This window comes from Ochlerotatus camptorhynchus, unplaced genomic scaffold (genome assembly GCF_037179485.1).
Source record: "Ochlerotatus camptorhynchus isolate MF236.1 unplaced genomic scaffold, CSIRO-AGI_Acam_v1.1 ptg000237l, whole genome shotgun sequence".
NCBI classification, from domain to species: domain Eukaryota; kingdom Metazoa; phylum Arthropoda; class Insecta; order Diptera; family Culicidae; genus Ochlerotatus; species Ochlerotatus camptorhynchus.
Window position 1 is genome coordinate 854781 of NW_027040727.1, and position 14733 is coordinate 869513.

General features: G+C 44.0%; 1 protein-coding gene across 1 annotated transcript; it reads right to left on the bottom strand.

The window, feature by feature from the left end:
- Positions 1 to 4131: 4131 nt before the first annotated feature.
- On the bottom strand, positions 4132 to 5358 carry LOC135704379 (uncharacterized). The gene has a single exon (XM_065225813.1). It carries the CDS (start codon positions 5356 to 5358, stop codon positions 4132 to 4134), a length of 1227 nt encoding a protein of 408 aa, XP_065081885.1.
- Between the last annotated feature and the right edge of the window lie 9375 nt (positions 5359 to 14733).

Below are 14733 nucleotides of genomic sequence, written 5' to 3' on the forward strand. Positions count from 1 at the left end.
GACAACATCCTGAATCTGGAACTCAAACACTTGAGTTACAGATTCTACAACGATCTGGCATTGGTTTTTAATCAGTGCTTTAAACTTGGCTACTTCCCCTCGTGCTGGAAGTCAGCTAAAGTCATACCCATCCGGAAACCTGGGAAGGATCCGTCCTCTCCTTCAAGTTTATTTATTTATTTGTCTGCATCAACAGGCTGTGTAAAGCCCCAATGATGATTTAAGTAACTTATATAGGTAAAAATCAAATCAAAAAATAAAAACTAAGAATAAAATACATAAATAAAACACACAATCATTCACGGTTAACTGTGCCAGAAAAGAACGATGAGAAGTATCTTCGTAGCAGCTGTCGAGGCATATGGAAATCGAAGATGCCCGAGACTCGATTGAACACTCGTTGCAGCCCACCTATTGCACCGTTCATGCCATAGTTTGTGCGCTGAAGTGGCAATCTCAGCATAACGTTGTTACGTAGCGCACGGGGTTGGACGTTAATGTTGACTTGCCCCAAGATTGCACTGCAATCAATTCTACCTTGTAAAGTGTCCGCAATGAACAGGGCCCTAGAGGTGTCTCTTCTAGTTCGGAGAGGCTCCAGATCAATCAGCTGGCAACGACTTTCATAGCTGGGCAGATGAAATGGGTCTCTCCAAGGCAGCTTCCGCAGAGCGAATCGAAGAAAACGGCGTTGAACGGACTCAACTCTCTCAGCACCATTGTTGTAGTTTGGACTCCAGACCACAGAACAATATTCCAGAATGGATCGCACTAAGGAACAGTACAGTGACTTCAAACAGTAGATATCGGAGAAATTCTTTGCTATCCTGAAGATAAATCCCAACGTCCTAGACGCCTTGTCGACAACGTACGAGATGTGCTGCTTGTACGTAAGTTGAGAATCTAGAATAACACCCAGATCTTTCACATGGTTCACACGGTCGATTACAGTGCCGATAAGTTTGTATTCAAATGTGATTGGTTCTTTCTTCCGAGTAAAAGTGATCACTGAACACTTAGTGGGGTTAACCACCATTCGGTTCAAATTACACCAGCTGGCAAAGGCTTCGAACTGACGTTGAAGGAAGTGACAGTCATCAATCGAGTGGATTCGTAGGTAGATTTTAAGATCGTCTGCATATGATAGTCGTGGACCTTCGATGACCAAGTTCACGTCATTGAAGTAGAGTAAGAAAATCAAAGGTCCCAGGTGACTTCCTTGAGGTATTCCTGACGTAGCTAGATATATATTGGACCGGTTGTCACCAATGGCAACCATCAGTTGCCGATCAGTGAGATATGAACGAAACCATCGCAAGAGGTTGCCGCTGACCCCAAGTCTATGCAACTTGGCAATCGCGATGGCATGGTTTAGCTTATCGAAGGCAGCTGACAAGTCGGTGTATATGACGTCTGTTTGAGTCCTCTCTGTCATGCTTTCCGTAAGATACGATGTCAAACACAGCAGATTTGTGGAAGTAGAACGACCGGAAGTGAAGCCGTGTTGATCACCACTTAGATACTGCTTACAATGAGAGAGTAGAGGCTCCATGATGACTAACTCGAATAACTTCGAAACTGCGCTCAACGACGTAATTCCACGATAATTGTCCACATCCCGTTTGCTGCCCTTTTTGTGGATAGGAAACATATGTGCGAATTTCCAACAAGATGGAAATGTACCACTCGATATGGACAATCGAAATAGGTGAAGCATGGGCATCAGCAAGCTGGCGATATGCTTTTTCAGTTATCGACCAATTAGCCTTCTCTCAGGGTTATCAAAACTATTCGAAATAGCAGTCTAACACCGGCTCCTAACATCTGCCGAAGAATACAACTTGTTACTCGAGGAACAGTTTGGTTTTCGGAAAGGTCGTTCGACCGTCCACCAGCTGACTCGAGTAACAAACATTCGGAACACGTATGTTTCGAAAACAGCTGCCATGGCGTTATTGGACGTTGAAAAAGCGTTCGACAATGTCTGGCATGATGGCCTGGTGTTCAAATTGCAGCAGTATGGTCTTCCAATCTTCTTAGTGAAGATAATTAACAACTATCTATCGAACAGGGCGAGACCGAGTCTCTCTGAATGGCATCTCATCGGATGCTTTCAACACTGGTGCTGGGGTTCTACAAGGAAGCATCCTTGGCCCCATTCTATTCAACCTGTTCACCTCCGATATGCTGGCTCTCCCTGATGGTGGATCGTTGCCTCTGTTCGCAGATGACACATCCATCGTCTACAAGGGTAGGGTCATCGGAGCTCTGACTGCCAAACTTCAGAGAGGCCTGGACGTCCTGTCTGAATATTTCAACAGCTGGAAGATCCGTATCAACGCGGCAAAGACCCAGGTCATCATCTTTCCACACTCTAAATCTCCCAGAATTGTTCCGTCGATGAATAATAAGATCTGCCTGAACGGCACAGTGGTGGAATGGTCGAAAGAGGTAGTCTACCTCGGCTAAACACTAGACAGCAAGCTGATTTTCAGGAAGCACGTTGACAAAACCAAAACAAAGTGTAACATCTTGATAAGATCACTGTATCCACTCATCAACAGGAGGTCTACTCGATCCCTGAAAAATAAGCTTGCTGTCTACAAACAAATCATCCTTCCCGTAATAGAATACGGGGATGCCTATCTGGGAGAGTTGCGCCAAATGCCATCACCTTAAACTCCAAAGGATCCAGAACAAGATCCTTAGGTTGGTCCTAAACAGTCCCCCGCGGACTAGAAATTCTGAGATCCACCTCCTGGCTGGAATTTAGACATTAGAAGAACGGAGAGTATTCATTCTGGAAAGGTTCAGAGACGCCTGTCTGAGATCAAATCATCAGATCATACGTGATCTAGCACGTTAGGTTAAGTTATACTCGTAGTTAGGTAGGTTATCACTTTTTTCAATTCAAATAAAACACATCCCCAAAGGGATATTCTGTAAACAAGTTGAAAAACGCAAATATTAAATTAGAATATCAAATTAAACAAAGATGAAGAGCCAAGTAGGCTAATCAATTAAAATGATAAATCAATGTACTATTAAAATCAACAGAAATAAACATAACTACAACCCGGAATATCTCCGGTATCCGGTAGCCATGGTCAATTCCATCGCAATACCATGAAACTTGACTAGTTTTCCAGTCGCATACTTCTTGAAGAATAAAAATCGTTAAAGTTGGACGAAATTTTGCTTGATAAGTATACGGTCACATGTAAATATCTGTACATATCACCCAACATTTGTAAATATTTAGCATTAAGTCACATTGGGGTTGTTCGTTATGCAAAGTCACTAGTGTAACCTTGCGTGCTTTTTCGGCGACCGATGGGTATTCTTCATCTGGTAGGCTTGCGTAAGGCCAATGACTCGGAGGTTGTGAGAGCCACGATGGTCCGTTCCACCATCGAGATTGGTTACGGAGATCAATAGGCGTCAAGCCTCGCGATAATTCATCAGCGGGATTGTCACTTCCGGGAACGTGCTTCCAAGAATATCCTTCTGTGTTTGACTGGATTGTTGACACTCGATTAGCCACGAATGTTTTCCAGCGATTCAGTGTAGAATTGAGCCATTGGAGAACTGTGGTAGAATCTGTCCAGGAGAAAACATAAAACGTGGCTCGTATCGATTGTTCTACCTTCTGGAAGGGTCTGGTGGATAGCACAGCAGTGCTGAGCTCAGATGGAATGTTTAGTGGCGAGTGGAGCAACCTTTGACTTGCACGTGGATACGATCATTATTCTCAGAACGAACGTAACAACAGGCGCCGTATGCCAACTCTGACGCATCGGAGAACAAATGAAGCTGAATTCTGGGTGCATCGGCGAAAGAAACGAAACGAGGAATTCGTAGTTCCGAGAGGATGTCCAGCGTGGCATGATATCTTTTTCATTCTTCTTGCAGTTTCGTTGGAAGAGGTCTGTCCCACTGGTAGGGTTTATTATCCTCGCCTTTCAGCTTCCAGAGCCGTTGCATAAACATCTTAGCAGTAGCAATATCCGGGCCGACGAGGCTTAGCGGATTGAAGATTCTAGCGATGTATGATATTACCTTACGCTTTGTAAGCACCGCTGCAGGAAGTGGCATTTCGACGTTGAATCTCAACATGTCCGTTCTTGTATCTCAAACAAGTCCAAGCGTGGACACTGATTGGTCATCTTGCAAATCGAAGAGGGGTTGGATTGCCAAGTCTTCGAGTGGTATTCCAGTTAAAGCTTCCGGAACGTTGGACGCCCACTTCCTCAATGGGAATCCAGCTGATGCAAGCATATTCGTGATTTGGCGACGTTTTTCGATAGCAGTATCCAGGTTGTCTGCACCGGAGAGAAGGTCATCAACATAAAAATCTTCGATGACAGGTTGAACGGCTTCCGGATACTTGTCTCCTTCGTCTTTGGCCAACTGTAGCAGGGTTCGAGTTGCCAAGTATGGAGCTGATGCGGTACCGTACGTGACCGTGAGGAGTCCATATGTGTTGAGTGGATCCCATGGATTACGACGAAACAGGATGCGCAACAATTGCTGATCAATGGGATAGTGAAGAACTTGTCGATACATCTTTTCCACGTCGGCAACAAAGGCGATAGCATGGAAGCGCAAGCGAATGGTAATGTTGACTAGATGCTGTTGTACTACTGGACCGACGAGAAGCGTGTCGTTCAGTGATACCGCGGAAGAGGTCTTGCAGGAGGCGTCGAACACCACACGGACCTTGGTGGTGGTACTACTCTGCTTGAACACCGGGTGGTGTGGTAGGTAACAGTGTGGCAAATCGTCGTCAACAATAGTGAGTTTCCGCATATGGCCAAGGCGAAGATATTCGTCGATAAACTCGTGGTAGGTTTGCTTTAAGGCGGAATCTTGCTCTAGGCGTCGCTCGAGACTGTTGAAACGACGGGTGAATTGCGGATCTTCGGACCGAGGAAGGCGTACGACGTACCTTCCGGAGTGAGTTCGGGTAGTAGTGTTGGGATAGATTTCTTCACATTGCTTTTCTTCAGTGGAATACGCCAGCCCATGATCGACAACTTCGAGCTCCCAGAATCTTTGAAGCGTTGTTTCGAGGGATCGATCGACAGTCGATAAGTAACAGGCGGGTGTAGAAACAGCGGAATTGATGGCAGTTTTTCCAGATACTGTCCATCCAAAAAGGGTGTCGATTAGGAAAGGTAAACCGTCACCGAGTGACAGGCGGTTACCAGTGTGCATCTCATGATAACACTCTCCACCGATGATAATATCGATCATGCCTGGAACGTTGAAGGTTGGATCGGCCAGTGGAACCTTTGGTATGTTCCACGATGCGGAATTGATGGCAATCGTTGGTAGATTGACTGTGCGCTTTTTCATCATCAGGCATTCGAGTGTGGTTGAATAGGACGTGGTTCGTGATTTAATCGTTGCTGCGATTTGCCGCTTGATTTGCTTCACCGGCTACTGCGACATCGACCGGGGCTTGTCGGGTGGCAAGTGCATTTGCCGGCTTCTTGGTAATGAAGTTTGACATCGCAGCAGAATCGAGAAGAGCTCGGATAGATATTTCTTTACCGTGCTTGTCGACGATGTTGAGCACAACCGTTTACAAGAGGACCGTGCTTCTGCTTGACTGGACGGAGAGGTTCGTTTTGGGTGGTCTCGATGATCCAACGGTCCCCACTTTCGCTGACGTGGTTAGAATTAGTTGCTGCGTAGGTGTATTCGACGAGCCGGTGGTAGTAGTCTTGGGTGCAGGATTCGGTAACACCTTCGGAGGTGCAGTTTGGTCGTGCAACAACGTGTGGTGTTTAACGTGACACGATCTGCATGAGAACTTTGATTTGCACACCTTCGCTTGGTGGTTCGGGCGGAAACAGTTCCAACATAGACTTCGCTGCGATATCAACTCACGACGTTGCATGACAGGTAGGTAAGCAAACGTCTGACATTGAAACAGCTGGTGCTTCTCCGAGCACCCATGACATTGCGCAGCATTCGGCTTGGTTTCGTTTGTAGCAGTGTTGACAATGGACTTGATTGTAGAGACCTTCTTCGGGGTGACACCAACCACATAGGTTCCAGCTCCTGGAGAGCGATGCTGCAGATCGTTGGATACTGACTTCAACATGCGTACTGTTAGGAATTCAATCAATTCATCATACTTAACTTCGTCTTTCTGTCGAGTCTCTTGCTCCCAGGCGCGTAACGTATATGAATCGAGCTTACTGCACAGGATGAATGTGAGAGGAGTGTCCCAATGCACAAGGGGTTCGCCAAGTTTCCCCAAAGCCTTCACATGACGTTGGAAATCATCCACCAAAGTGTTCAGCTCCAAAGCTGATTTACGTTTCATCGGCGACAGTTCAAACAACCGTCTGAATAGCTCTTCCCGCAAGAACCGCTTGTTATCATATCTCTTCATCAGTGCTTCCCAAGTTGATGCGTAATTGTCCGCTTGGATATCTGCACTCTCAAAGGGTTTTCTGGCATCTCCTTCTAGTGATAGTATTGCAACTTGTTGACCGTCGAAATGTCATCATTGCTATGGATCATGGAGAGGAAATTGTCCCGAAATGAAATCCAGCGCGATTCATCTCCAGAGAACTTCGTCAAATCGTTTTTCTGTAGTCGATGGTGGAAACTCATCGAATTGTGAGGTGGCGCAAATGCAGACGACATGGTTGGTTCCGTTCCCGTTTGGAGCGATTCTCGAAATCGGTTCGCATCTCCATGTGTTGCTCGCAGTTTTCCGCTGCATCAAACTTCTCTATCTCCGACTGTACATGATGAAACTCCTGACTCCAACGTCCTCTAACCACTTACCACCATGGCGAATTCCAGACTATTCGCGCGTCGATTTGGGCTGGGATGCTTCCTCCGATCCGGCTCGAAGGACCAATGCTCGATCGCGGAGATCTAACTACCGGCCACCGGAGGTATTACCATAGAGGTAACTCTAAGGCCAGAAGGTCCCGAAGAAACGAGCTCAACTTTTTGGCTCAGCTCTGGTACTATCTTCGGTCCCAAGCTAATCGAATCACCCCTCGAAACATAGGAAACCCCTCATTTTACCTGTCTAACCCCTCATTTTATCTGTCAAACTTTAATGGCGAATCAAAACAAACATAGTGTAGTACTGGAATTTATACTAGAATGGGGTACGTTAGTCGATTTGCTTGGGACCAATAGGCTAGTCAAGTAGTAAAATCGTTAATTTCGTATTGATTGTTGTTATTACTACCCGCTATTTCCAATAGCGGCACACCAAACCACGGGAAAGTGTAATTCGCCACTATAGCACACTTCACTATCGCAATGCTTCTTTAATGACCGTCGTGGGGTTTATTCGTCACGAATCACTCACTGTGATTATCACGCACGATATATACGCACTCAATCCATTCCGTGATCGTTTTATTGCCACCTTTGGCCACCACAGAGATCAGTTTCGGATTTCGTAAGATCACTCGAATTGCACTGCACTACAGGAAGGGAGTAGTTTGCTTTATTTTCTCGGAATAAAGGGAACGATTTGGGTTTGCTACCGGTTGCTTTGACTTTATATTTTGTACTGATGGGATTGTGTAACTTTGTTTTCAACTTGCTTATCATTGAATGGGGTTTACGTGTACAATAGCTTATGGGTCGATCGTACAGTGTAGTGTATTATTGTGGTGACGGTTGGTGATTTAAATCTGTTTTCTGTTATTTAAATTAGTGTTAGGCCTAACTACTTTAGTTTGTTTTGGTTTGAATTCAATGTGACTTAATGCTAAATATTGACAAATGTTGGGTGATATGTACAGATATCTACATGTGACCGTATACTTATCATTGCTAGTACCCTACAATTCTCACAATCCTGTATGTAGTATAAGCTTTGTAATAAGCTTGATCTGGTTATCGGGATTTCATCAATTTTGAAATCGTTCTGTCACCACCTGTATATCTTCCGTATAAAGAGCAATTCCAATTTGAAACAATAATGCTTGAATACTCTATCGAGAATCATACCCATAATCTACTTATCGATTTCCGAATAAACGTCAAACCAAATGAAGAAACGTTCCACCGAAATGATTTATTCCTCCCAATCGATCACAAACCGCAACTGCAATCTGCGGTTCACACGTGCTGAAAATTTTCACTTGCACAGCTCTGATGGGGTTCCTTTGAAATGCAAAGATTTTCCCACTTCTTCGTGGTGTAAGCTGCTTTGGCCGAGAGCATCACGCTTCCCACTTCTGGAAGAAAGTAAATTTTCCCTCTGACCGATTTCGAGCCATCACTTCGCTTCGAATTCGGCACCCACCGACCAACCGACCGGTTTGTCCATCCCATCCGTCGTTTGTCGTCTGTCTAGGACTTCGAACTTTTGGAGCGGAAAAAACGGTTCTACTCGACCAGACCGCAAAAGCAAAGAGCAGCACGCTTCAAGAAGACGTGAAAACTGATGCATTTTTGCATGCACCTCTAAAGTTGGAGTAAAGTTCTGCGGGGGACGGCGAATGGAGGAATGGAATCGTAAATAATTCATTGCACGTCACGTGAGATTTTCACTCAACCAGAACCAGAGAAACCAGAAGTTTCGAGTCTGTGTCTGCTACTGGTCTTTCTGGTGTATGGGAATAAGGTGCTGCTGTTCGTCCAAATGGGTGCTCGAAATTCATCTCTCAATGCTTCGGCACCGAAAAATCAGTAGGAAGATTTATTGTTCCTGGAAAGTTTGCTTCTTGCACTGGAATCTTTTGAGTGTTTGAAGAATACGTAATGAAACTTGAAAAGTGAGATGATATTCTCTGAAAACTGTCAAATGCTAGCAGAACTGAAATAGAAAGAATTAAGGCGTGAAACCAAGCACTCTCCTAATGATACCATTCGACTTGAAAGGAACCATTTGTAGCCAAGTCATCGCCATTAGAATCGATCGCAACGAAAGCGTTAAATGCCACGCGGCCCATTATGATACCAATAATAAAAGACCATAAACAAAATCGATTCATTTATTGGAACCAAAAGAAGCCTTCCCGTTCATTCAAGTTTCTTCCCCATTCCCAAAGTGCGTGTAATTTTCCCCGTTGGCCGCTCGTTCGCCTAGGGAACGGGAAATAATATCACTCATCTAGGGCAATAAAAATGGAAACTTTTCGCCAAGATTTGGTCCCCCCCCCCTCGTGGCCAACTGCTGTGCAGACATCTCACATCTGGAGACGGAAATTAAGAACACGGCCTTGGTCGCGTCTGGATTTTGAAACGCAGAAACCCCCAGTACGGTCCTAATAAAAAATTAAACTTTGCTTCGAGAGGAAGAACACAACCAGCACGCTTAGAAGCAGAATGAGATCACGTTCTGGAGAAAACTTTTGAAGTCCGACATCTACGTCGGACTACGCGGGCAGTTGAATATAGCTATAAATCATGCCGGACCACGATGGGCGCTCAGGGGCTTCCGCTGTTCTGTGTCAGTGGACGGTGGATTTCGGGGGTTAAAAGTTCATTGTCACGGTTTTGGATTGAATTTAATTTTCGGGTGACATTTAATGCGCCTAAAGTAGGAGCGAAAGCCACAAAAATACTGACAGACACTGAGAAATCTTTTAAGCAGTCCAGCCCATTGGTATATGTTGCGTTGGTTTAAGGCACTCCACTCACAGATTTTGAAAACAATTGTTCAAATATAGATGTCACCCAGAATTCGACAAAAATGAACAACCGGAACTAATCTTAGCGTGTGGTACCTCTTTTTAAATATTATGGTCACTTTAACGCTCTCGTGTCACTCGTGACTTGTCTGGGATGAGCTTTGAACTCGTGACTTTGGCGTGATAGGCATGGATGTTAACCACTTCTGTTTTACTTGCTAAGGAAGAGTTCGGTTTAATCCACAAAGTGAATCGATATTTAAGTGGAATTCCATCTAAATGTTGCACAAGGCTATTGGCAAGATATTACAATTGATATGCCTGACGAAAATGGTTGAATTCATGTTTAAAGTGGTAAAAATGTAAAGAGCCAACAAAATACACATACTGAATAAATGCCAACGAAGCATACATTTAGGCTTTATCTATGCTCTTCCTCTATTGAATTTCAAAGATTTCTGACGCCTGATGGTATGCTCTGGAATGTTGGAAAGTTTATTTTCAAAAACTACAAGGGGCAACGCTATGGGGTTGTACCCAATGGTGACGTAGGACTACGTGGTCTTATATAATAAATATTATTTGTTGACTGCAGCAGGAGCTTGTGTTTTGTGTAGGAATAGCAATTTGAGCGGGGTTCTCTCTTTTACACTCTTTAGTATGACTATGATTGCACTGCAATGAAGCTTTTGATATGAATTTTAGTTGAGACATGTTCAGAAATTTTACTCTTTTGGAAAATCTTGGTGGCCCTGAAAAAGGTCGATGGTAGTACAGCCTTTGGAAGATGATGATGACCTGGTGGCAGTTAGATCAGAAAATCTTCGTTGGGCACTCGCTAAAGTCTCGGCCCGTCTGCTGCTGGACAGGGGTTGAGCTGGTGTCTGTGACAGGTTGGAAGGCCGCAGCAAGGGAAACCTCAACCTTGCTGCGATGAATGGACTACGTACATGTAAACATGGGCTACGTACTGGAAGACAGAACGTTATGAGCAAGCAGGATTACTGTGATCTGGTTCAAAAAACGAATGCTGAACAGAGGGCTCTTGTACTACAAGTCATCCTGCACCTGCATTGTTTTGATGGTAGCAGAAAACCTCTCCAGTTGTTCTTTACCAAGCCGGCTGGATGCGGTAAAACTTTTATGCTCCATATCCTGATTGTCAACATCAAGCTGATAATAATCGATGAAATTAGCATGATCGAAGCTAACATCTTTGATGCGATCCACACGCTGCTTCAAGGCTTCAGCTTCCTCCGGTGAATGCGAGACCAGCTTTTAAATCCGCGAACAACTTCATCGTTGGTGTAGCACTATGCGAAACGCTGAATTACTCCCCTTTGCGCCAAGTGATGCGACGAACCGATGTTGAGTTTTCCTCCATACTCACAAAGATCGGAAATGGTGAGCGGTTATCAGATGATGAGACCAAGCGGGTGGAAAGCAGGTTTCAGACAGGTAATACGGTTATACCATCGCAATAACGCTGTTGTAGCGTATAATCAGGATGCCTTGAGCAACCGTGATGGATGGGATTGCACTGCCGAGGAATGTCATACATGATAACGACCAACGTAGAAGTAGAGGACGATCTTGTCAACGGAGCAATCGGCGAACTTAGGTACATTGAGCACACCGATGATGACCCCTAGCAGTCGGCGTGTCGCTTGTGGTTCAAGTTTGATAACGACGCTGTTCATGCGAAACTTCGGGGGAAATCCAGGCCACTTGTATTTTCAAAACCTGGCGTAAGACTCGATCTACAAGCGATTGGTCAACGTCAAGCTAAGCAGTGCCATCAAATGCAATTTCCCATCGTTAGTGCCTGTGCGTTGACGATTTGCCAGGAGCAGCAGTGGACAAGAGCCAGGAGCAGCAGTTGGTATACGTTGCCATGTCACGTGTGAGCTTAGTGCAGGAGCTCTACCTGCCAAACTCCGCCAATTCATTCGTGTTTCATCACGGTAAGGGCAGCAACACCCCCAAGATGAAGGAACTCCGTGATGAGATGCAACGGCTGGAAAACCACAAATTGGCGACGCTCAGTGACGAGTTGATCGCATTCTTCGATAACACTGATCACTCTGTCATAATGATCAACCTGGACATCCAAAGCCTGAATACGCATTTCGAGGACATGTCGACTGACCATGTCATGACCAGAGCCGACTTCGTGGCGCTGAGTGAGACATGGATGGACGGCAATGAGGCTTCGGAAATATCAGGTAAATCAATTCTTTCAATTCTTGGACTTGGTTGGTTGCCCATTTTTCGAGAACTAGAAAATCATGCCCCACCTATGTTGGATATTTCATCTGCTGTGCCTTTCTACACTTAATTAGACGTTGTATAGAAACAGCCGGTAAAAAGCGCTGCGATGCTAGTTTTCATTGCTATGACGACCAATGAATTAAGGGGCTGAAAGTAAATTCTCTTCATCGATTTCCTCATTTGATGACCACGGCACTGTTTCTGCTACGCTCTTCTATCATCCAGAACAATTAATGTGTTTGCCGTCGAGTTATTAAGCTATAAGAGAATCGATCAAAATCGCGTGCACCCCTGCTTCCAAGATTGGTTACAAGATAACAGTTCTGGAGAGCATTTTGTGTGGCGGTGAGCCATGAGCGTGCAAAATGTTACGCAATTGCATCCTCCCTATTCGCACACGCCCGAAGATCGGAGGCGAATGCCACTTTGACTTGTTTCGTCTACTAACGATTCTCTGATGTGTTGGGGAAGCAGCATATGCATGTACGTAATTGGTGGATTTGTTAGTTATTTCGACGCTTTTGGACAATGTCTGACATTTACCACTTTATCAATAGTTTCCTGTTGAAAATCACTAGTCGGGAGCATTGCGTAGAAATATTTCCGATCGATTGGTGATAAAACAATTGAAATTGGATCAGAGGCAGCTGAGTTATTAACGTTCAAAATCTTTCATAATTTCGTTACATGTTCCATTTTCGGTTTTCACAAAGTGCTGTTCTACAGATGGAGTCTGTTTTGTTTCGCTCTGGCCGAAGGTTTTGCAACAAATGTCCATTTTTAGCATTTGTAGCATAACCATCAGGCGTGAACCTTTGACCATCAATGGAAAAAGAACATTGGTAAAGCCTAAATGTATGCTTCCTAGGCAAAAACTCAGACTGCGCATTTTGCCCCACAGCGTTTCGAAAGCAGGTTTTTGTTAGCCTTTTCAACTTCAATAATTTAATCAAGAATTTAACATGCTATTGCACTTAGATATCGACTCACATGGTGGATTAAACGCAGATCTTCCTTAGCGCGGGCATTTCACCCGCATCTTCCCAACACATTCATGAGGTTTTAACTTTATGTAAGTCTTGTTTTGCGTAACGCATAACAGGAATTCAAACTTCAACGACTTCCTACGAGTTACCAATAAAGAAGTTCACGAATCATACACTGAAAACGAATCTTACTCAACGAGTAAGTCAGTTTTACTCATTCGTGTGGACAAATTTCTAAACGCGTAGGCTACTCGCGCTTCCTCTCTCGCTGCTGAGTCAAAGGGGGAGTGATTTAATTGCTCTCGATCTGAAACAAGAAAGTTCGCACGGGAAATAACGGTTTGCGAAATTTGCATCGCCAAAATCCCTGCTTTCCACATTACAATTCACGGGGTGCATTGTGCCTCTCTTAAAGTTGTAAATAGTTATGTTGAAAATAAATACTCTTTTCTAAATAAAACACCAGACGAGCAATCGAGTCAAAACATTAACTATGTACCGTAAAGCGGGGGAAAATTGATCACTTTTTACAGAAAAATCTGACAAAAAATCCAGCCGAGTGTTTCAGAACAAATGTCGTGGAGTATTCTTATGCAATTCCTAGCAGAGTATATAATAATAATATATGCATGTTAGACCTGTTGTATGTAGACCTATTCCGCTTGTGCGCTACACCGTCCGATTTTCGTTTCGTCCTTTTTCATGATATTGTCATCAGATAGTCCTAAGCAAAAGCCACGCGATTTTTTTTTCCGAAGCGCCATCTACCAGCAAGCTTTTGTTGAGCTCGTGGTGAAACTGTTGCAAACATTTTGGCGCATTGCTATCGCCTGGATTCTACCGTTGTATTGCACTTTCGCCGTCAAGTTTACCTGCTCTGTTGTTGCATACTACTCTAGGCGCATTACTTTAAACTGTGTAGTAGCGCTGCTTTGGCAATCGCATCAAATCCTGAGAATTACTTCAATCTTGAAAATGACTTCTACTTGCCACTCCTGTGCTACTGATGTCATTGACGATTCCATTTCATGCAGCGGCTTCTGCAAAGCAGAATTTCACCTCAAATGCGTCAATATCACTTCAGCTGTTAACGATGAGATGAAAAGGAACTCGCAATTGTTCTGGATGTGCAGGTCGTGTACCAAATTAATGGATGACATTCGCCAAATGCAAATTTATCCCCCAGCAAATCAGTAAACGTAATTTGGAAATATCCATGAAGCATTGATACCCCTACCTGTAGCTTCAATGTATACGTCAATGATTCAAAATTAATCTTCTTAAGAACATTTCTTTCGACGTTCGGCACAAAAAAAGAACTCAGTCATTCATCAGTTATCAATGTATTCCATGACCTTGATTTGCAATTAATCCAAGCTTATTTGCTGAAAGATCTTTTACCTCAACACAACAATTGGTGACCAACTAGCTCAGATATATTGGACGACCAACGTATAAAATTAAATCAGACGTTCAGAACGAAACTTTATGATTGTACGTACAATGAAAATTATTTGCATTAGCAGAAAAAAAAATATGGCAATAAAAAAAAAACCGACATATATCTCCGAGATGCGGCTAAAATGCCCACACTAAAGGGTTGAACTCAATGATAGCGGCATAGCAGCAATCGCAAATTTTCCAATAAACTAAAATTCGTTTGACAACCCACACTGAGCGCGTTGCGGCAAAAGCGGCATTGTACTAAACGCTTTTTTTTTTCAACATTTTGGAAAAACGTGATGCGGTTGAGCGGCAGCCTGAGAAGTGCTCAACATTTTCAGTTGTATTTTTTGTAATTTTGTGTTAACCAGAACCTTCAAGACGTGAACCAAATAATCATCCAAGGT

What these genes read in the sequence shown, in the direction of transcription:
- LOC135704379 (XM_065225813.1), bottom strand. Translation starts at nt 5,358, where the DNA reads ATGAAAAAGCGCACAGTCAATCTACCAACGATTGCCATCAATTCCGCA.